Source organism: Chinchilla lanigera, unplaced genomic scaffold (assembly GCF_000276665.1).
Source record: "Chinchilla lanigera isolate Chin_1 unplaced genomic scaffold, ChiLan1.0 scaffold00035, whole genome shotgun sequence".
NCBI classification, from domain to species: Eukaryota; Metazoa; Chordata; class Mammalia; order Rodentia; family Chinchillidae; genus Chinchilla; species Chinchilla lanigera.
The window spans coordinates 4795161-4818548 of record NW_004955436.1 but is presented as its reverse complement, the minus strand read 5'-3'; the positions used below and the strand labels follow the sequence as shown (position 1 = coordinate 4818548).

Below are 23388 nucleotides of genomic sequence, written 5' to 3'. Positions count from 1 at the left end.
CAGGAGTGAGTTCCTTCCCTACGCTGCATCCCACCCAGCTGGTTTTGGTGTGGGAGATGCCTCTCCACAGACCTCACCAACTTCCAGGAGGAGGCTGCACGCTGATACTACCGCACAAGCTGCCAGTCAAGGCATCCACTACGAAAACCGCCAATTGGGATGAACTGACAGTGACTCACCCATTTACATTAACTTAAATTTGTTTCCAAAGAGCAAGTATGGTAAAATAAAGGTGAGAGTATTTTTAAAAAGACCTTGTTTTCCAGGTAATTTTCACCATTTTAAGTGGGTACTCAGGGCTATCTCAGAAAGGGACCGACTGTAGTTGTGTGTCCACGCGTGCTCAGAGAGGCAGCAGGACCAGGGCGGCACAGAGTCCCACAGGGCGATGCAGAGTTAGACGTCAGGGCCTTAACTTCTCCATGGTGAATCCTTTCCATACTGAGGGAACCTCAGGACGTGTGAGGCATTCAGTACATCCAGTAATGTGGGTAACGGAGAAAGAGGTTCTTCACTGGAACGTGATGAGCTCATCCTCACACACTGTGTATCTATCACTTAAAGGGTGAGCTCTATCGGGATCATATTCAGTAGGTGAATGCCCAAGCTCTTTACCCAGCACAAGCAGCAGGCCTTAGATATGTGCTTGCATTCTGCTGAAACAGGCACACATACACATACACACCCACGCACACACATGCATTCCTTTAAGTTGGTATGTACCATGATTATTAAAAATGTATTAGAAAGTATATAGAATTTTGACAACACACTTTAAATTAGCTCACACTGTCACCCAAGCTGGGCTTACGTTCCAGGTTTGTTCTTCTCTGGCACTGCAGAGAACAGACCGTCTGATGAGTGCTGCTCCCACATGCAGAATACTTCAGAAAAAGAAAAAAGCCATGCAGAAACCTATTGTGAGCAAGATGCATTTGGTACTTAATGGCTCCAAGTGTCCTGTTATCTATTCCTGTCTCTGGCTCTCTCTCACAGGTGCCGTGGTGGCGGGCTATCGCTAACTCCTCAATCACCTCAACCCCCGCTGTGTGTGATGAGGCACTTGTCCTTCGTTTTGAAAACCATTAAGCGAAGTTCAGCTATCCAGCACTCACGTATCCATTTATTACGCACCTCCAAAAGGCCCAAGTGTTCGTGGGGCTAGGGTGTGGAGAGTCGTATTTCACTTGTGGTTGCTATCATAACAATTACAGGTCCTGTGGTCATGGGAAGGCTACTCAAACTTCCTAAAATTATGTTTTCTTGTTGATTATACAGGAACAGGGAGGCTCAGAGGCAACGATGCAGGCCTGAACCCCAGCACAAATTCTGGCAGATGGTGAACGGCAGTGGTTAAGAAAATGGCCCAGAGTACATAAGAAAAAGATTACCCGTGAAATTACATTGCTACTTTGTAGTTATGCAAAGAGTGGAAGTCACTTACCTCCCTGTGTCTTGTATTCCTCATCAATAAAATGAAGAGTACTTACTTATGAACTGCTTCAAGAAGCAAATGAGTCAATAAATACGGATCACTACAACAGGGTTGATCAGAGAGTAATAATGTGTTCAGTGTCACACAGCAGAATCAGTTCAGGTCCTTGTAGCCCACTGGCATTGTGGCTCACTGCAACTGTTATGTGCCAGGTACTTTGCTAAGAGCTGAGAGCGTAAGGGAGAAGACACTGCTGCTCTGAGCACCAGTCTACTGAACCCTACCTTTGTGTGACGCTTCCCTCCTTCCACACATTCACACGGGAGGAGAAAGTCATCTTCTACGTGAATGAACACACCCAAGGGAACAGTTACCACCAGGCTTTGGAGAAGAACCGATGTGGTTCCCTCTCAATGTAAGAGTGATAAGAAACTGACAAAGGCAGAGGCCAGGGGGAATCAGAGCAGAATGCAGGGACCACTGTGCCGGTCCTTGATGGGGAACTGTGATTCCTGGACTCGGAAAAAGAGAGAATCCACAGAAACAACTTCTACAAATTGCATTTACACAAGTTCTTCAGTATTTTGTTAACAGAATTATAAAAGCTTCATCAAAGCAAGAAAGGATATAGAAAATTCAAATCAACACACATCAGAAACATGAAACGGGGCTGGGCAGTGGCCATGTCTATAGGAGGACAAAAGAGCCTAGTTATTTGGAAAAGAGAATAAAAATCCCAAATTATTCTAAAAGGTACAGAGACTGAGCCAAGTCTACCAAGATGGTGCTGACCCAGTTGAGTAAGGTCCTTGGGGAGAAAGCTAAATGCAGAAGCATTTAAGGAGGAGGGTGTGGACTGACAAATAAAGAGCCTCCCCGGGATTGGTCCACTCAGTCTGCCGGCAGTGGCCTTCAGGACAACAGCAGGAGCGCCAGCAACTGCAACCCCGCAGTGACACAGGGTCAGACTGCACCTACCAGGGTAAGAACAGCAAGCTGAAAGGCAGCCACTGACAGGAGTGCATGGCTTCTGCCATTCAGCCGGTTCCTACTGAGCCCCCCATGGGCCCAACACTGCTGTCTGCGCGAGCCTCCAAGAGAGGACAGACAGTGCCGCCAGTCTCCGTGAAGTCGCCCCTGAGGAGGGGTGAAGTCAAATTTCATAGAAGGAGCCATTTCACAGCCTGATACGCGCCTTGAGGGAAGTAAAACAAAGGCGTCCAGAAGACAGGGAAGCCAGAACGAGCAACCGGTAGAGAGGACTGAGTCCGCGTGGTCAAGAGAGACCAAAAGAGTCCTGAGAGGTGATCTGTGCCTGAGACCGGCCCTCCACGGAGTCGGGAAACGAGCACTCCAGGCAGCAGGCATGAGGGCAAGGAGCCCGGGGTGGGAGCAGCTGGAGAGGCCGGAGGGGCAGAGCAGGGTCACCGTGTCCACGCGCAGGGTCGGCTCGCGTAGCGCCTCGCAGGCTGCAAGAAGGAGTTGATGGCATTCACTGCACAATCCTCAGGCATTTAAAATTTAAATCAGAGGCAGGAAATGACCTGATTCCATGTGGCTGTAGCGAGAAATATGCTCATGTGTGGAGACCACATGAGGGGACCCGTCACAGGAGGAACGGCTGCAAAGGAAACCCTGTTGGCTGGCAAAGGAGACAACTAGGGGACATCAAACGGCACGCTTCTCCTGTCCTTCTATAGCTCGCTCCGGAGGGAGGGAGCTTAAACATCACCAGGAAGAGCAACTTGATATCAACGATGTGAAAAGGTCTGGAGCTGGCAGCTGGAAACCTGCTCTGCTAGACGCAGGCTCTGATTTTGAGGATGTAAGATCTCTAACAGGACTACTGTGACACTAAGTGAGTTACTCCACCAAATGCCACCTACTCTGGCTCTTACTCATGATAGGTGCATAGTAAATGGTACAGTATAATAATAATAGTTATTATTATTAAAATTACTTTTGTTAGAGGAAAGTTATTCATAGACCATTGCTTTTAAAGCTTTTATTTTCAAACTATGAAAATTTGACTACATGTATGTCTTCTCTCCAGAAAAAGATGCACTATGGGTGTGTACACATACACTTATGCACAAACATGCAGAATTTGCATACAACTCTTAGCACTTAACAGAATCCTTTGACAGCCTGTCAAAACCCTTTAGGTTAAGATACCATAGGAGAGCTCCACTTAGGAAGTTCCACTTGAAGAGAAGAAAAATAAAAATTTAAAATTGATTTCAATATAAGCTTGTTGACTGGTGCAGAAATCATAGCTTGTAGAGAAGAAGTGGTCACACACACACACACACTAACAATAGCAGCCACACTGTCACCGACACCAGCTTTGAGGATCAGGTATGCTACCGCATGGACCAGAGCTACGACCAAAGGACCATCAGGCTTTTATCAAGAAGGATGCTGGTCAGGGGTTGGCATCAGTGAGATGTCCTATTGTCCCTGACCTCGGCGGGGGTAACTCGCCAGAGTTGTGGCTCCTGTATTTCTAAAAATGAGCCAAAACAGTAATATTTGCAGCCATTATTCAACTGAACTCTAAGACACTGTGGCCCAGGGAACCCTGAGAAGTAGATATCTTTGCTGCTGGATATGTACTCAGAGCAGTGATGTGCTTTTGTGTGCTTGTAGCTCCTCCACTGAAGGAAAACAAATAGGCATCAAAGTGTCGGGAGCTAGGCAGGGAGCTGGACTCTGACTCAACAGTGAACTTTATGAAGATGAAACTGGTAAGAAAATAGGATGCTTTTGCACCTGCACTGGTGAGACCTTTAGACAAAGATGCAGAGGAGACACTGAAAATATAACACATGCTCTGCACATAGGGTTTGATTTGGGGTGGGTGCGCACGCGCGCGCCTCTGTAGTCCCTTTCTTCACAGGAAGACTCACTCAGAATTCTCATACACTTCTTAGACGGAAGTAAGTTGCTATCACTAGTTGAAGGGAGTAAGAACACCTACCGCACTGCTTGGCCTGAGGCTCTCCATGAGAAGTGCTTCAGGATACAGGCGGAAACCTCTAGATTTGGTGGCTTCGAAGCCCCTGATAAACTGACCATGAATTTGGAAAAAGGTGAAGTTGATGTTACTTTGAATGACTTTACCTTTATAAAGACGTTCTCTTTGTACAAAGTGACAGATAATAATTACATGTATTTATGGGGCTCTGTGTAATGCACAAAATACTTCATGACTTCCCTTATAGATGGAATCTAAAAATGAACTTCAACACAGTGAAGAGAACCATGCTCCCCAGAGGCTGCGAGGCTGGGGTGTAAGGTCCCACACAGAGAGGAGAAGTCCCGGGATCTACTGCTCAATGACTACAGTGAAGACAGCTAGATATTCTCTATTGCAAAACTGCTAAGACAGTAGGTGGGCAATGTTCTCACTCCAAGAAAAAAAAAAAAAAAAAAAAAACCTTATCTGTTATTTAAAACTCTTTAGACACCAAGTCACAGATGCATGAATGGCTTTAAAAATCCCACCAGAAAAAACATACATACACAGGAAAAAGATAAAACTTGGAGATGGACTTGGGGTGCCTCCTGCACCCCCTTCCCCCGCCCCACGCATACCTCTTCATGGACTTGGGGGACAGCTCCTTCTCCACCTCCTTCACCGGCGTGCTGTAGGAGCCCACGGGGTACTCGCTGTCATCATCATACTCATGGTCCAGCAGCGTCCTCGCCCACGTTCCCATGTCGTAGGGGGGCAGCATCCCCCCAAACTCCGAGGGCAGGATCTCGGGGTGAATTAGTTGGTGTAGACTGTTCAGGTTGTTCCCGTGTAAGAATATCTAGCAATGCAAGGGGAGGGTGAAACAGAGGAGGCTGAACAGCACCCAAATGCCGAGGGGGGAGAAGTGGGGAGACAGTAACAGAACCGCGCGAGGGTTCCCATCCCTTAAAGCGCTTAAGCCTCTCACCTACTGCGTGAAGCCGGCAGGCCTGGTGGTCTCACCCTGACATTTCATATAAAAACCCTGAAGTTCAAAAATGTTCAGGAGTTTCAGCAAGGTCAGGCAGTTGTTGTGTTAAAGAGGTGAAACCATAAATTTGGTTTTCTGCCTCCTGGTCACAGGCTTGGGCAGAATCCGAGGTGCACACGGCTCTGCACACCGGGCCAGCGTTCGCTGGGGAGCTGAGGAAGCGCATGATGAAGGCCGCTAAGGCAGGCCCTGGTCACAGGGGACCCACCAATTCGAGCCCATCGAAGGTACTAAGCCCAAAGCTTTCACAGGATGGCTTTCTCTGTATCATCAATAAAGATAAGAATACTGGAGCCACTAAATTATGACTTTAGAATGCAAAGCTGGTGCTGTAAATAAATGAAGGAGATTAGCATCCTCCTAATGAGAGGCTGAATGAGGGTGAGGTCCCAAAGGGCAAGCGTTCTGTGAGGCTGCCAGCTCCCCCGGGCGTTTCCATGCTTACTGTGCAAGTGGAAAGCGGACTAGAGTACTGAAAATGTAACACTGCGTGTGAATGCTATCGCTGTGACTGTCTGCAGAGATCTTTCATATTAAACTAAATATTTATTCAGGCCACACACTCAAGATCTGTCTCTCCATCACTTGCTATCCCTTTTCTCCTCTTTTCACTTCACACTCAAAACTGCAGATCAGCCTTCTCTGATGCAGCATGGTGTCATCTCATAGGAATTTATGAACTATTTCCTGAAAAACTGTAAATTACAATAACTTGATAACTTCAAGGTGAACAGCCTGGCACACACCATCAGAAACCATGGAATTGAACACATAGGGAGGGGAAGAAAGATTAGTTAGCATCAAGTGAAATTAGCAGGATGGAGTCGCCAGCTCACAAACAAGTAACAACTGACAGGAGCGTAAACGCAGGTACCTGCAGGGTCCTGTGCAAATGTCAGAGCACACAGGGAGGTGTCACCCACGCCGTGCTGCCCACTGAGGCGGGAGATGCCGCCTGCCCAATGCGGGTGACCGAAAGCCTCACAGCTTCCCACGCTGCTGGGAGAGCACACGGCCGGGGTTTCCCTCTAGGAAAACACACACATGCGCACATGCTTACATTCTTCTCATCACACACAATACACACACTCCTAGATTTTTCTTGTCTGTTTCATACACACATGCACATACACTCACACACACTCTTCTAGATTCTTTTATCACACATATACACACTCCTAGATTCTTCTCTTTCTCTCTCACACACACACAGACACACACGCACACGCACACTTTCCTAGATTCTCATCATTAAAGATAATTTCCCTGGGAAAGTTAAGCTCCGGCACTTGGAACCCTTATTTTATTAGGCATTTAAACTTTTCTCACAAGGTCACGAAGTGCATCTGCTGTCCCGCCTGCTCTGGCTGCAGCACCTCACCACCTCCTCCTCCTCTTCCTCCCCCTCCCCCTCCTCCTCCTCCTCCTCCTCCTGCAGCTTCACGTCAGCCCCACCGTGCTTCCACGTGGCCTCACTGGGCCAACAGGATGCGTGTGACATCTGCTACCAGCCAGTGTCTGCACTGCCTCTGTCCCTGGTCCAGGGCGACAGCGCGGGCACCCTGCCCTGGAAGCCTCTCCCGCAGCGCAGGTTCCCGAGGGTCCTCCCTCGAGCGCTCTCTCAGGGTCTTTCCCATCCCAGAGGGAAGCCTGCTGCCCCCACGGCTGCCCAGACGTGGAAACCCACTCAGGGTTCTTTCCCCTCTCCACTTGCTGCCCTGTGTCTCTCCTCGCTGCAGAACTCTACGCCACGGCCAGAACATTCTGCTGCCGATTTTCCTAAACCCAGTCCGTGCAGTCTTTGCCTCCCATCCCTGCAAGGAAGCAGCTTTGGTCCTGATTCTTCTCATCGCTAAACTCAGAGCAGGGATCTCACCCTGCGTTTACCTTGAGCTCTCTGTAGCAATGGGCATACGGGGCGACTTTCTTCATGGAAATATTTCTTCCAGTATCAATCTGGTCAGAACAATTCCCGTTGGACTCAAAGCCCTCCGCTGCTTCTCCTCTCACCCCATCAGAAAACCCAGGCCCTCACAGGGCACGCAAAGCTGTCTACAGCCAGGCACACCGTACCTCTCCTGCCCCTACCGCCTTCCCCCAAGGTCACTCTGCTCCAGCTTTTCTGACTTGTCAAGGGTACCAGGCACGTCTGCCTATGGTACTGCCTGGTACTGTCTTCCCATTCAGCTCCTCAAAGCCAGCTCTGCTGCCTACTGAGATTCAGAGCAAACTGCTTAACCTTCTACGCCCAATTCTCCCATCTATGAAATGACACGAACACCAATACTCACCCCAAAGCACTGTCGTGAGGAATCGATGAGTTAATGCATGCAAAGGACTGCGAATGGAGTGTGATAGAGTGCACAGGACGTGCACACTCACTAGGGTAGTTTGAACCCTGGATACCCTGACCCTGCCTTCAGGAAACAAAGCTCCAACAAAGTGCTCACACTCTCTGAATTCTAAAACGTGAACATTTTGATTCTAGGTAAGAGAAACAACTTTTCATGTTAGTTATAATTGCTTACAGAGTTCCTCCTGCACTGCTGAGACACTATCAAAGTTCACACACAGTAACCCTGCTCACTAACATTTGACAGAAAAGTTGCTACATTCTGAGGCCTCTGAACACAAAGCATAATCTCAGTCACTGAGAGGCAGGGAGATTGTCTTCAGGTTAAGAAGGAAGCACATTTGGTACTGAACACAGCAGAGGGAGGTTTAAAAAAAGGCTCTCAATACGAGGCTGGGTGCCTGGAGTTTATGCATCAGCTCTGCCACTTTTCAGCTGTGCAGATGAGTAAGCAAGTTACGTATCCATCCTAAACCTTATTTCCCTCAGCTCTGAAATAGGAGGCAATGTTTACTAAATATACGTTTCAGAGCTGAGAGGCAAATAGTGGTCACCAAGGCTTGAGAAGAAAGAGCTGGGGAGCAGTCGGTCCATGGATGTTAAGTTAACAGTGTTATAAATAAAACAAGTCACGGTGAGACAACTATAGACAATGATAATGTACTACACATTTCCAGAAAAGGGAAAAGAGAAAGGAGTTTGAGTGTTTTCCCTTAAAGACATGGTAAATGTTGTAGGACATAGATATGCTTATCCTGATTGGAAAACTACATGGTGTATGCATGTTTTGGAAGAATAAACAAATCAATGACTGGTCAACTTTTAAAATAACATATTTTTCAGATCTGTTGCCAAGAGTAAATTAAATAATACACATTAAAATGCAGTTTGTAAATCTACATTTAATGATAATGATAAATAGGTTTAATATTTGCCACGTGCCATGCACTGTGATAAAGGCTTTAAATAAGTCATCTTAGGATCAGAAAGATGATTCTGTTGTACCATGAGTATCCTCAGTGTCAGCTGAAGGTGGATTTTAGAGATGTCCAAGTCATGTGTAACTTAAAGAAGTATTAGAATTTCTATATTTAACAGCTTTTTTTTTCATAATGTGTGATTGGTCCTGACTGTCATCACAGAATTAAACCAGACACCCCAAAATTCACTATAGCCATGAAATACATGTTACAAAATAACACCCACTTGTCAGCAAATAGTGCTAAACCTTTGCCTACTTGAAATTAGCTGCACCAATAATAACGTATTAATATGGCATAATTTCTTTTGCCTTTACACTATGGCTCTTATATAATAAATGTGCTAAAATGTCCCCCGCTTTTGTGGGAAAGGGCTTGTTTGCAGATATTCCACACACAGATAAACTATCAAGAATGAATGGGAAGGCTGCTCATAATCTTCAAATGTCTTTTATGGTAAATACTTCTATAACTGCACAGACTCACACTTTACCATGGCCAATATTATACACACAATATGCGTCCTAAGTCACTGAATGAAAAAGCAGAAGAGGGGCTGGGGATTTAGCTCAACGACAAAGCGCCTGCCTGGCAAGCGCAAGGTCGTGAGTTTGGTTCCTGGTACCGGAGGAAAACCAAAAAAAAAAAAAAAAAAGAAAAAGCAGAAGAGATTTATAAACGAAGAACATACCCTTTTCCGAGTCTTCTCCTTCAGGAAGGGCCGGATCACAGTGTACAGGGCATGGATGTACCATGGCTGGTTGACAAAGTGGATTCCTCCAAATCGTGCTGGGAAGCTATCCTAGGACCACAGGAGGGAACAGAAGTCAAGATCTGCTGTAACACACTGAGGGGCTGCAGGGAAGGCCACACGGTATGCAAAGCTGGGGTCCTCGGACTAGCATGTGATTATCATCTGTGCCGTTAAGGGGAAGAAGAGAAACCAAATCCTCCACGAGAATAGACCGCTGGCAAGAACCTCTGCGTATTCCTAAGTGCTGCATTTTAGGCTTGCAAAATGCTAAGTCATTACAGTCCCAGAAACATAAATAAAAAGATATTAGAGATTTGTCAAATAATGATTGTATGTTGCCCAAATGTTTTATTAAAATTATTTATATTAACGATATTTAAATGAAAATGCTTTATTAAATTTAAATGCAGTCACGTATAACATGAATGTCACCAGATATCGAAACTCATTTTATTCGTTTTAGCTATTATCTATAAACAACTGTAAACATACTCCTTTATTTCAACTATAAAAAAAAGAACTCACGCTTAAGCAAAACGGAAACCTACAGTTGTAGCACAGGAAGTCTGAGGACATCTCCTGGTTAAATGAAAGTCAAACCCCTCTAGGCTCAACCCGCTGGCGGAAAGTGGAGCTCAGCTAGGAAGCTGCCTCTGCCTCGCGTGCGCTTGCATCTGAAGCACGAATGAGTCTGACGCTCAGCCCTTCCCGCGATAGGAAGGGGATCCTTAAACCAAACGAATTTGGGTTCTACCTAAGACATCAACAGGAACAAATGAAGAAAGGTGAATGCCAAGGAACTGGAGGTGTGTTGGTTTTCAATTTAAATTTTCTCTTGAATCCAAATTCTCCGGTCATCACATGCACGTCATGACTCTACTGAGATCATTACTCAAGATTGACAACATGTCTGGATTCAGACCTGCCTAGCAGAATAATTCACACACTTCTGGGTGTGTCTCTGTCGTGGTTCCAGAAGTGATTGGCAGGCAGGCCACCCAACTGGAAGAGGAAGAACCACCCGACTGTGGGCCAGCACCCAATAGGCTTGCAGCCCCGGCAGAACGCAGGTGCAGGAGGAAGTCGCGTGTACTTGTAAACGCACCGTTCAGCTTGAGCGCTGACCCCGGCTTCTGCGGCCTTTCTGCACAGACTCGCACCCGCGGCTCTCCAGGGAGTTTCCAGGCCGGAATCTCAGGCCGGAGATGCATCCTGCAGTCTTGCTCTGTGGCTCCAGCCTTAGACCGAGCAGCCGCTGGGTCTTCTGCAGCTGTCGGCGGCCACCGGGACGCTCCGGCCGCTGATGCTGTGAGCTACCTACCACCCACTCCGTACGCAAAACAGTGTCTATGTGTGTGATAATCCACAGAGGCGCCGACTCTGTTCCTTCGGAGGGCCCTAACCCACACACCTATTAAAACAGCACTTTTACTTCTTATACTTTAGGAGTTGATGAAGTTTTTTCCCAAAAGTAATTTTTTTCTCTAAAAAAGTGTGTAGATTGTAATAGCTAAAGATAAAACGTGTCTCCTTTTACATCAGTCTCATTTTTATAAACATGTACTTTTCATTCAGCAGGTTTCAAAATTAAAAATGAGCCATATACAAATTCAAACACGGAATTTTTAAGTCATAAAATTTTTATACTTAAAAGAAGTTGTGTACCTATCAACAATGAAGGGAACGCTAAAGCAGACACCGGGGTGACCTCCACTTGGACTAAGAAACTGAACCTGCTTGCTAACTTTGAAGTTGGCTTCTGGCTACATATTATTTCATCTGCTTTCATATTTTAGAATCTACTATCCTTCCTTTGCTTGTATTTTATATTACAGATATTATAAATATGTAAATACTCTATGTGTTATATTTTATATACTTCACTTGTATTTGTGTAAATGTGTATTTTTAACACATACTATCAATTTTTAAATAGCGTTTATGAAAATATCACCGTAGTATATGTATTCTGTTCTCCTAGAACATGGTTCTGAGGTTCACCCTTGGCAGATTCTGTATGTTGTGTGTAGCTATAGTCCACTGTCCACTGTGACTTGGTGTGGCTTTAATAACCCCTTTGCTACCCATGACTCCAGGGTATATTCAAACATCACATATCCAGTTATTGAATAATAGTTATATTATTCCAATATAACTATGACACGAGAACAGTCTGAAATAACCAGGGAGGCTGGGACCGTCATCATTTTAGTAATACTGATACTGTTATTTCTCCAGCTGGTTAACAGAGCGGCCGGTTTCCTGGCCAGCTGCCGCTTTCCCTCACCTTTCCCTACGTGGGGAGCACCTGGAGGAACACAGGCTGCCCTCCGGTCCTCACTGTGTCCTCGATGTGGACACAGGCCCAGTCCCTGCTCCCGAGCCTCCCACACTCCAAGCCGCCGTCAGCCTCGAGCTCTAGGTCCCCGCCCTGGCTCTGTGTGTGCTCGTCTCAGGGGACTCAGCCCCCCACCCTGAGAGTTCAGTGATAAACTGCGAAGTATTTTTCCACGATGCATTCAGCTACTCACAGCTTTGTGGCAGGTGGAGCTTCAAGAACTTTTAACTAGATGCACTGCTTCAAGCAGAACTAGTTAATATGCTTCTAAACTATACTTTTTCCTCTAATTTTTTCTAGTATATGGCTGTGATACAGCATAAATACATCCACCACGGGTGGATATGCAATGGGTTCACATGCATATCCAACCTTGACCCTTTGCAGTCCCCTGCTGCTCCGGGCCCTCCCACCTCCCCATCCCCAGATGTACCCCCACGGGAGCGTCTGCTCTCTCGGACAGAACTGAAGGAGCACCAGCTATCAGAGCTGTGAAGCCAAGGGTCTTGGTGATTCTTGAACTCTAAGACTCACGAAGGATGCACTGCTCCCCCTGTGAAAATCCCATGTGCACCCTCACAATCACTTAACACAACGCTGGGTATTCTTGGATTCACTGTCCCATACCCCATGACTTGATTCACACCACGTCACAGCTGAGGCAGTGGGAAGGAGCAGAGCAAGAGCTCTCAATGAGATCAAGCTTAAAATTCCTTTATAATCCACCACTCAGACACCAAAGACTACAACAAAAGCATACTCATTGATTCCTTTTAGCTCCTCCGATCATGCTCATTTCTAACCATGCTTCAAATCCTGCCATTACATCCCACCAGGCTGCTGTGCATTTTCACCTTCAGCAAAATGCCCCTGTGAAGAAAAACAAGCCCAAGCTCAGCACCTCCACCCCAGGTCACTGCCCTGCACCGCCTACATGGCTCAGGCACTTTTGTCTCCCTCGCCCCAGCACGGCCCTCTCTCCTGTGAGCTCCTTCTAAACCCTTAAGGCTTCAGGCAGGCACCCCATCCCCACAAAGCTCTTCTTCCACTTCCTCCCGCTCACACACTGAAGCCTGGTCTCTGCACCACCAGTGCCAGACCCATGTCCACACTTGCTGCAAGGCCCTGAGATGTCTCTTTACCTGCAAGACCACACTGCGGGCTACGTGCAGAGCTGCATGCTCCATGTTGCCTGTCCCTGCTGAGCCTGGAATCCACTTCCACTCAAGTCGTGCCCCAGCGTACAGGGCAGGGAGGGGAGGTCAAACGTGCATTTCGTACCTAGAAATCTGAACGGAGGAACTGTGCCAAGGATGTGCACCTAAGCAAGGTTAAAGGACCACAAGGGGCAGCTGCCACCCTCTTGCTGCAGTCAGCAGCTGTCAGGAAGCTCTTGAGAGGACAGCGTGTGAGCAGCAGTGTGGACTCCCCCTCCCACTCCCGGTATGCCACGTGGTGAGTAGAGTCTCAAGGACAGCACAGCAAAGGTGGACACAGCAGCTTCCGATGCCCAGGTGCAGGACACGACCCCGAAGCCAGGAGCTCCACAGCTCCCCTCCACCCCAGTGGAGCCAGCTCTTCCTGTGAGGTGCTAAGCACTCGGTCCCCGGGACACCTCTCTTTTTAGGTGAACCATCCAGAGAAATGTCTGTTTTGTGCCCTGAACTGAGCCAGACTGTGTCTGATTCATCCTTATATTCTCAGTATCTTGAAAATGTGTGTGTGTGTGCACGTGCGTGTGCACGCAGGTGTGCATCCCAGAGCACAGCTAGGTGAATTCCACTGCATGGAATGGGTTTTGACGTTTACTGTTTAGCTAAGTTATTTATCTTCTTGTGCCACAATTTCCTTATCTGTGGGAACAACATGCAATAAGAATGCTGCTATTTGGCAGGGTGTGACGTGGCACACACCTCCTTGAGACAGGGCCACCACACTCGCTGTCCACCCTGCCTGGCAACTGCGGGAATGATCATGGAGGCTATCACGTAGTGTGGTTTGGTGGCAGTGATTGGGCTCTGAATAGCACAGCCTAGAACAGACTAACCACACGCAAGATGCTAACCAGTGACTGCTGGCTGCACGCTCTTCAGCGGACACCGTGACGTGGAAATGCCCTGCAATCAGCGAGAGCCCTGCAGGATGGACGAAGACAGCTGACTGGACTTCTACCCTGCAGGAGCTCTGCTGGCCTGCCCACACCCGCTCATCGCTCTCCGTGAGCAGAATGCAGACTGTCTTGCCCAAATGATTCAGGGGCTGCAGAGCTGGCCCGACCAGTCCCAGCGAAGTTCAGCTCCTCTCCCAGCCTCTCCTGACAGCTCTCGCACGAATGCCCTCCTTGGGAGGAGAGAACTCAGAAGCACCTCCGGCATAAAGCACAGGAGCGTCAAAGGGGGCAATGCGTGACACTCATGGGCGGACCAGCACGGTGAATCCCCCAATTTCCACAATTAGTGTGCATTAATAATTATGCTTAAGAGCAGACTGCTATTGCAAATAACTATAAAATAAGAATCAAAGAACGCCCTTTATTTTCTCCTTCTTGGTACTACAGATACCAAAAATGGGATCAATACATTCATATCTATCATTACTTACCCACATATATATAGATACATATGAATTATTATTTACTTTTAGAAAAAATGTTTGCCTCAAGTAGCTATTAAAGAAGAAAAACTGAAGAGTGCACTATTGGTATATCAGTCACACAAATTAATTTTGATGAAATATAAAAGTTGTGCATTAATACTGCAAGTCATGCTGTCAGATTTGGGAACAAAATAACAACATAATTTCTGATGCAAATAAGTGTACAGTTTACAGCCAAAAAAGAAAGCAAAATGAGCTTTTCTCTGTGAATTAAATCCACATCTCTAGGCTTGTTTCACAAGTAAGACTGACCAGGGCTCCGAAACCAAACAACTGAATTAAACATCCTCAATGTAAACACAGGCATAAGTTATCACTGAAACTCACCCACTCAGAATTAATTCTATTAAATTTTTATTTTACTTGTTCTCCTTTTCTGTCTTCATGCACCAGAGCGAAATACACGTAGTGATAAACTGTAGCAACGATTACCTAGAAACTATACTTTTAATTTCAGAACTCTACCTTTAAGCTGTACTAGGGTCCAAAATATTACATTATTTCTTTATGACTATTGCTGTATAAATATAAAACAATTTTATAGAAATGCTGACTATAAAAAGAATAATAAAAATATTCACTCATCTCCTTTCAACCAGAGACGACAAGAAAATACAAAACTAGGTGGATGCTCCCAATATTTTCCAGTTAGGCTTTGTCTAGATGACATGAAACCATAGAGCAGTCTGACCTGCGATGTGAATTACTCAGAGTGGCTCAGAGGTGTACAACACCTTCCCTGCAGTGTGGCTCAAGGTAGAGAGTGAAACTGAGTACTGCAGCAGCCGGCCCACCTGTCTCCTCAGCAGCATCACACTGAGTCTTCAGTGTGCTCCAATTATCAATATGGGTGTGCTTGACTTGCCAACCACACAGCCTCTTTCTTAGTGTATCTTTCCGGAGTATCTTTTCCAGCTAGTGTGCTACTATGTGTATGTCCATCTTTTAGAATTTTCCACTAACTTGTTATAATACATATATTCATCTTGTAAAAGATCAGATTCCTTAAGGAACTCAACCTTGCCTTTGTCATTAGTTCTGCCCTTCCCCACCCACTCCCCTGCAGCATCTAGAACTGAAAAGGCAACTATAGCTGTGACCTTACATTTTCCATCTCATCCTTAATGAACAGGGAAGTCCAGGCGAACCGTTCACTTGCTGTCATGATAGAAACAAAGGTTTTTCACCACAACATTCCAAGTGTCTTCTGCCAAGTCGAAAAGAGACAGCCAGGAAACTGTGTAATTACCAGCTAATTGGAACATCTCTTTCTGTGTCCGCCTTGTACGTGGGAATGAGCCTTATTTCAATGAATGCAGGTAAGAGATTGAAAACCAAAAATCTTGACCCTCATATCATACAGAGGTGAGAGTTTGAATAAAATTGTATACACACAGGAAGACACTTCCCCTCCATTCTCTTAACTTCTAACAGCTCATTAAACTCTTTCACTAGCCGGGAAGAGATACAATACAGGAACTTAGGTGCAAACCACTGTGCACCAGTAAAATTTCAGCAAACAATAAATGGACCTGCTCTGAAAACACAATGGATACTACATCCAACCGTGTCATTTAATATTTGGGAGTTGCTCATCAGAAAAAATAGTTCATTCCTTTTACAAGAAACAAGCCAATGTCCAATGATAAGTGACACATATTTCAAAATAAGCATTGGGCAAGTCTTTCTACTTGATGGCACAAACATTTAACACAATGTATGTGAACCTCAGATTCATAGTTTCTTCATTCTGCAGAAAACAGTGACAATTTCAATGAGTGCTTGAGGAAAGCATTATGGATTTATCATGATGACCATTTAAAAGGGTGACTAAAAGGATAAGTAATTTTCTGTTCATATGCGATTCTATAGGTAAAATATTTTTAGATTTTTCTAACTTTTGAAATCTAAATATATTTTGAATTGCTTTTACCCTGCCAAATGTGAAAATCCTAAATCCCAATGTGCGAGAAAATGTAGATAACATTTGAGGTTCCATTTTTAAATCCGAAAGGTGACTTTCTAGCTTTATAGCTGCATATTTCCCAATATATTTGTTCTAAGACTCAGCAAGATGCCTGTCTGCAATGAATACAAGTATGTCAACATGCATTTCTCAAGATGTCCAAACTCAGACACTCTCTCATGGCATACGTGTCACTTCTGACATTTCTATTAAAAAAATAGCCTTTTCCCCATTTTATATGCGCTAATATTTGGCTAAACACCTGACACTATGACTCCTAGAAAATCTTGTTTTTTTTACTGGCACTGTCCTTTCATGGAATTAAGCTCCCATTACAGAGATTTTCAAGCTTTGCTCTTTTTCAGTTGTTAGTATATCGGACTTTTTAAGTGAATTAGAAGTAATGCCCAAGTTGAATAACGCTGCCCCGTGGTCTCCTCCAACAGTGCATGACAGAAATCTTCATGGGACTCGGTGGAGGGACAGATCTTCTCAAAGCATGGTACACACAATCCTGCCACAGGCTGTGAAGAGCCATGACCTTTCAATCGTGGGTGTACACTGTGGGGACAGCAGGTGTAGCAGCAACATGCTGAAGGCAGAGGGACTGGACGGCATTGTTTTCGTAATTCTGTGAAGCACAGACCTCTGGGACAGGAGTGCTTTTCCCATTGCTATTCAAGACAGCCAGGAGAAATCTGGGCCCTGGGTCACAGCAGTGGTCAGGGCTGCTCTGGTCTCTGAAGTTTAAGGCCCAGAGAGAGATGTGGGGTTATCCTTTCCTCACCCAAGGCTCCACGTGACGGGCACCTGTCCATTAAGTCAGAGTTCTTACCATTAAATCTGAGTTCTTACCATTACTTGAATACTGTAATACAGGCTACCGTTTTCAAATTCAAAATTTGATTAAATCTAAAATTTGTTAGTGTCTCTGGTTTGTTTAACTCTACAAAGAATAATCTTATTTTCTTTTTCACCACTAAATTATCACTTGTCAATAACAGCTCTATACTGATCTCACAGGAGAAAAAACGTTTTTTTTTCTTCATTTTCTGCACAGATGTACTGAAATAATCTGCAGCACTCTTCACCTCTAGGTTCCCGTGATAAACCTACTGTTTCCCAAAGTAACACCAACACGAGCAACTACTGTGCAACACACTTAGTCACACATAAGAGAATGACCAAGTTCTTTCATTTGTGAGTGAAGCGGGTGTGGTATTCTTAGCAGCTGCTTTCCTGCCAGAAAAGACCAGGAAGAGATTAAAGCCCAACTCCACAGCCTCCACCTGAAGACACAAGGCTTTCGTGAGTCAGTCATTGTGAGTGTGCACCTGACACAATCAAGGACTGAGATGCTGAGAACAGGGTAGAAAGCCACCCTATGAAGTACCCACTCCAGTGAGCTCAGGTAGGAACCCAAAGTAAAACCGTCCACCTTATAAAAATGTGACATCACTGTGTTTCTAAGTCAGGTGTTTTTGTTAAAACTGAATGCATAGCAAAGGAAATAACTATGCAATTTCCAATCAAAATAGAATATGCAGTCATTTTCTGTGACCTACATTGAGACTCGTAGCCCCAAACTGCAGCTGACAATAGGAAGATTGTATATCCCTCCAGCCAGGGTATCAATAATGCATTAGGTCTCCCCTCTCGGCTTTTAAATTGCTTTAGATAACACACAGCCAGAAGTGCTGATATTCCCAGATCCTAAACTGCCAGAGGGGAGCGAAGCAACAGAACTTCAGCTAGAGCAACTGGGGGGGAGCAAATTAAAGCAAGAGTCAGTCAAAAGCTTTTCACTGGCGTGAAGTTGCCGAGACTGTTCCTAATGAAACAATGACATAGGGGTTTGAAAAACAGTAATTGTCTTATTCTGCTACGGGAACATAGACTGGAGGGATATTTCTGAAAGAAACTTTAAAACCAACTCCTTATGTCTCTTAATTCTAGACATCAATTATAAGGAAATGATTGACAGGCACAAAATTTTATGTTCATGAATTACATTTTGTAATTAGGAAAATACTGGAATCAATTTAAATTTATTTCAACAGCTGGGCGTGGTGGCGCACGCCTGTAATCCCAGCACTTGGGAGGCTGAGGCAGGAGGATCATTGTGAGTTTGAGACCAGCCTAGGCTACAGAGTGAGCTCAAGGCCTGTCTGAACTGCATAGCGACACCCTGTCTCAAAAAGACAAAAAACAAATAAACAAACAAAAAAAACCAAAAGGGAATAAATTAATGATTTAAGTATAATATGGAATGTTAAAGAGTCTTTAAAAAGGTATTTTCAAAGAACTCCTAATACAAAAAAATAAAGGATAAAATCAGGTTAATAGACTAGGAAAAATTATTTTTTAAAAAGGAGTATAAAAGACTTGTAAAATACATCAAAAGATTACCTAACTCTGAAATAGAACAATACATGACTTCTAGTTTGTTATTTGACATGTTATATTTTTCATGTGTTCAAATGTTTTATAGTTTTTAATGACCATATATTATATGCATGTGTACGTAGATATACACTTGTGCACATATATAACAGCGATAGACCACATAGTTTTTAAAAATCAGCACAAAGACAATACATAACAATCGAAGCATCAAGTTAAACTTATCAAATATTTACTGAAAACTGCTTAACGGTGGGAAATGTAAGGGGAATATGGCTGAAGAGTCATCACTTTAAAGGAGTTTACGCTCTAGTAGAGAATAGTAAGAAAAAGGCAGCGATCACTCCCATAGGTGTTATAAGGTCTACAGGACAGAAAGAATGAGCTACTGAGGAAAAAGCGCTCACAGAAGAGGTGGCAGCTGGACCTTGAAGACGTCAGAGGGGATTTGCCAAAGCGTCCCAAGGAGAAGTGAGAACAATGGTGCGAAAGACTGGGCCACCTTTGCCCACAGATGCCAGGGCCGTTTGCCTGCAGTTAAAGTTACGTGCAGGGGCGCTGGGGCCATGCGGGAAGAGAAGAGTGCTGCACCCCCTGGACAGTGCGGGGTGGGGCAGAAGGCTCCGTGCATATCTTACCTGCACGTCTTGAGGAGGGGGTGGTGCTGGAGTTGTGCCACAGGGACATGAGTTTAGCGGTGGTGTGTGGCTCGGTGTAGAAACTTGGCATTTAATATTTATATTTTAGCCTGAGCACCTTAATCTGTACATCTCAGGTTTTTTAAATCACAATATAGCTTTTGTCTGGTTATTTTTTAAATGACCAAGTGACGTGTTCAGTAGACACCCTCGTGCCAAGCGCGCACTTAACCCTTATCACGGCACCCCCCGCTGGGCGGCAAGGATGAGACTGTGAGGGCGAAGGGCAGGCAGCTCAGGGGCGGGAGGCTGGAGCTGATGAGAAAGAAGTGGAGTAAGGGCCCTGGATGTCGGCAGTGCTTCCCTTGTCATGAAAAGCAACGATTTTACATTTTGACCGGCTGAGTTTGAAGAAGACTTGCACAGTTTTGTACTTTACTCAGCCACACCTACAAAGAAAGTGAAGACCAAGGTGTGAGGTCAGAGCCTTTGGACCGCGCACATAACTAAAGCCTGAAGCGTGGACGTCGAAGGTGTTTAGCAGGAACAGGAGGAAGCCAGAGGATCCACAGCCTGACCCATGACAGTGCGGGAAGGGCGCTCGAGGGAATGGCTGGCGGCCGCGCACCTCCTTAATGCTGCTTAACCGAGGGGCACGAATGGGAACGAGGCCATACTGGGGGGAAACGCGGCGCGCCGACTTGCGAGGGTCTGTCGGCCACACACAGGGGCCTGCAAGCTGGGCGCTTGGGCTGGGGCAGAGATGCAGAAATGTGGCAAAAACCTCCAAGATCCATGAGTCTATATAAAGCCACTTTACGTGACATAATCTGTACATCTTTACATTATGCTGCTATACAGTTTTCTCCTGAATTTAAATTCCTGACCAGTATCACAGAGCTGGCTCGTGGAAGGAGCTGCAGAGATGAGGCTACTGACGGTGTCTGGCGTGTCCCCAGGACACTGTTAGCTCCGGCGCCTGCCTCCAGAGCTGTGTGCTGTGCAGATGGATTGTGAAGCTGTGGATGGCAAAGACAGCGCAAACGGATCTAAAGATGTCCTGGAGCATGGTCTTCAAAGAAGCCCTTGAACAAGAGTGAGGCTCAGCCCGTAGCATCCCCTCTGCCGGACCCCATCAATGTGGAGCGCCCCAAGGTCAGGTCAGCCTCTACACAGCTGACAGGGGAGCGAGAGGTGGAAAGACGCGAGGAGACAGAAGAGGGAGGAAGACGTGTTCTGCACAAGCACCAGCTCCCCACGATGGATGGAATCATGATGGACCGCAAACGTGTATCGCTAGAAATAAAACTTTTAAAAACGCTGCAAAGCTGGGGTAAGGAGGGCGACGTCTCACTTTACCTAGTCTAGGAATACTTACTTTCTGTGTTAGTTTGTCTGCAAGAAGGAAGCGAGAGTTCAACTTGTGATCATTGCTCCCTTTCCAGTACCAGACACACCTAAAGAACACACTCCTAAGATCAAAAGGAAAGAACTTCAAGGTCAATGCTTTAAAGATTTCACTGTGCTTTTCTTGCATTTAGCATAAAATCTTATGCATACTTATCAATTTTGGTTAATTTAAGAAGATTCTAATTAAACTACCAGGAAATTCATATGGCCTAAACAGCACTTTTCTTCTTTTTCTTTACCCCTCTGCCTTTATGGACCAGTAATAATCACCTAAAACTGTCCCCTAGAAATTTCCTTTCACATAACTGTAGTCTTCCCACAAATACGGTTTTTCTGAATGTAACACTTAGCAAGTTCTTTGAACCAGGGCGCCATCACTGAAGTGGAACCGTCAGTGATCCGTGCTTACTGTCTGCCCGTGGCGGTCCAGGTCTCCACTCACTCCTCCCTCCATCAGGGACTCAGGCAGTTTAGGTGAGTCTTTTGCCTTCCATTTCACATGAGGAAGCTATGCAAGCTTCCCTACTTGTCCAGGCACTCACGTCTGGGCATCCACTCATATCTACACTGAGTGATTCTCCCTCCCTAATCTCAGTCACGACAGATAAAGAAAAAACTATTTCAGCCAAGTTACATCACCACTGCATAAAGGAAGCACACCTCTTCCGAACAGATACGGATGTCTGCAGTGGCGGCTGCGCACAGCATGTGGGTATGCGTCTGCATGATTAGGTCTCACTGGTGGACCTGATCAACACCCAAAATATGTATGGATGTCAATGTTATGCAAACCCGATTAATTTGCATGATAAATTTGCATGAATAACTGTAGAAAGTTCTCCCTAGCTTAAACTTCTTTGGAAGCCATGAGCAGAAATAAAAGGAGACTGCATCCATCGTTCTTCCGTCCACTCTTGATGCCTACCTGAGCACCATGTGAAGCCAGGAACGAAGCACAAGCGTGTGACGGGGAGGAGACACTGACCATTTTAAACAAGAAAGCTTCGGACACATGTAGACTCTTACTTTGATCTGTGCATTGTTTATGAGATCAATGTCTTTCTCCAGAATGGAGTGTCTCAACTGTGCACCACAGTATAGGTGATTTCTGGGGAGTCTGAGGACGGAATACAGAGACATTTCTCCAACACCTGTATCTGCAGCATCCCAGCCCATCCCATCTACGCAGTACATCAGAGGTTCAAATCTTGATGATCGTGCACTTTTCCTGTCATTTTCACATTCATGCACTAACTGTGGGAAAACAAATGTTCCCCACACTGAAAAAGCCATCAAAAACTTCCTTTACAGGCAAAGGCTAACAAATAGGTAAACTTTATTTTGAAGAATTTTGCTTTTGTCTAACACTGTATTTGCCAGATAGATTTGATCACAAACAACAACAAGACACCAACAAAGTGCCCTCTTTCTTGCAAAATAAAAATGTTTTCTAAGTAGGCCCCAATGGTATTCTTCAAAGGACATCATTTTTCTCATTCAACAACTGACTACTCAGGGCACCCACTACAGACTGGCGCAGTGCCTCCAGCAGGCTGCTGACTCCGGGAGATATCACTTGCTCACTGCTCATAAGGTGAAATTCACCTGCGTTCGCCTCCTGACTCGCTGGTTCTTCTTTTATCTCAGAGCAAATATTAATTCACAAGAAGGAAGCTGCAGAAACTACTCTGTGTGGTCCCCTGCTGCCCTCAACCACCTTCCACAAGGGAAGAGTTTACTCAGGCAACTCGCCCAGCCTAGGACACTGACCGTACCACCCGCATGGCCTACTTGCAGCCCACGGATCTCGCGAGCACTCGTTTGGGAATGTGTATGTGTACGGCTGTGTGTAAACTTGTCATCTTGGTAGCTCCGTGTAAAAGCACTGCCATGTTAAAGATATAAAAATGTTCGGTCAGTGCCAGATTCCCTCGTGGTTCCCTGCGGTGCAGCTCCCACCCGTCGGACCCAGCTCCTGATCCCTGATAACCACGCACCTCTCCACCTCCACAATCTCACTGCCTCACGAAGTGTAGCTGCGTGGATGGTGCAGTACGCCACCTTCTGAGACTGACTCTTCCCATGTGGCATAATACCCTTGCTGCCTATCAAAATCGATCAGTATTCTGACTGTTTTGCTGTTTCTTTGACTCTTGTTGTCCTCATTGCTCAGTAATATTTAGTAGTACAAATGCGCAGTTATAACCATTCACCCATTTTAGGAGGCTTGTGTATCACTTCCAATCTGAAGTGGAAATATCACAAATAGAAATTCCTTCTCAGAAAATCTGTGTACAAATTTTTGGGTAAACATGTCTCTTTTCTGTGTAGAGAACGTGGTGAGGAGAGCTAAGTTGTGTGATTCACGGTGAGCTGCAAAAGAAACTGCCAACTGCGTTTGCAACGTGGCTGCGCTGCTTCCATCCTTTTTTTTTTTTTTTTTTTT

General features: G+C 45.5%; 1 protein-coding gene across 1 annotated transcript in view; it reads right to left on the bottom strand.

Annotated features, from left to right (window-relative positions):
* Positions 1-23388, bottom strand: part of Clvs2 (clavesin 2) — a 64635-nt gene that overhangs the window by 4835 nt on the left and 36412 nt on the right. Inside the window, exons 3-4 of the mRNA XM_005389152.1 lie at positions 9470-9580; positions 5033-5253 (exon numbers count right to left, since the gene is read on the bottom strand). Coding sequence (XP_005389209.1) covers positions 5033-5253; positions 9470-9580 — 332 coding nt within the window. The remainder of the gene's footprint in view (positions 1-5032; positions 5254-9469; positions 9581-23388) is intronic.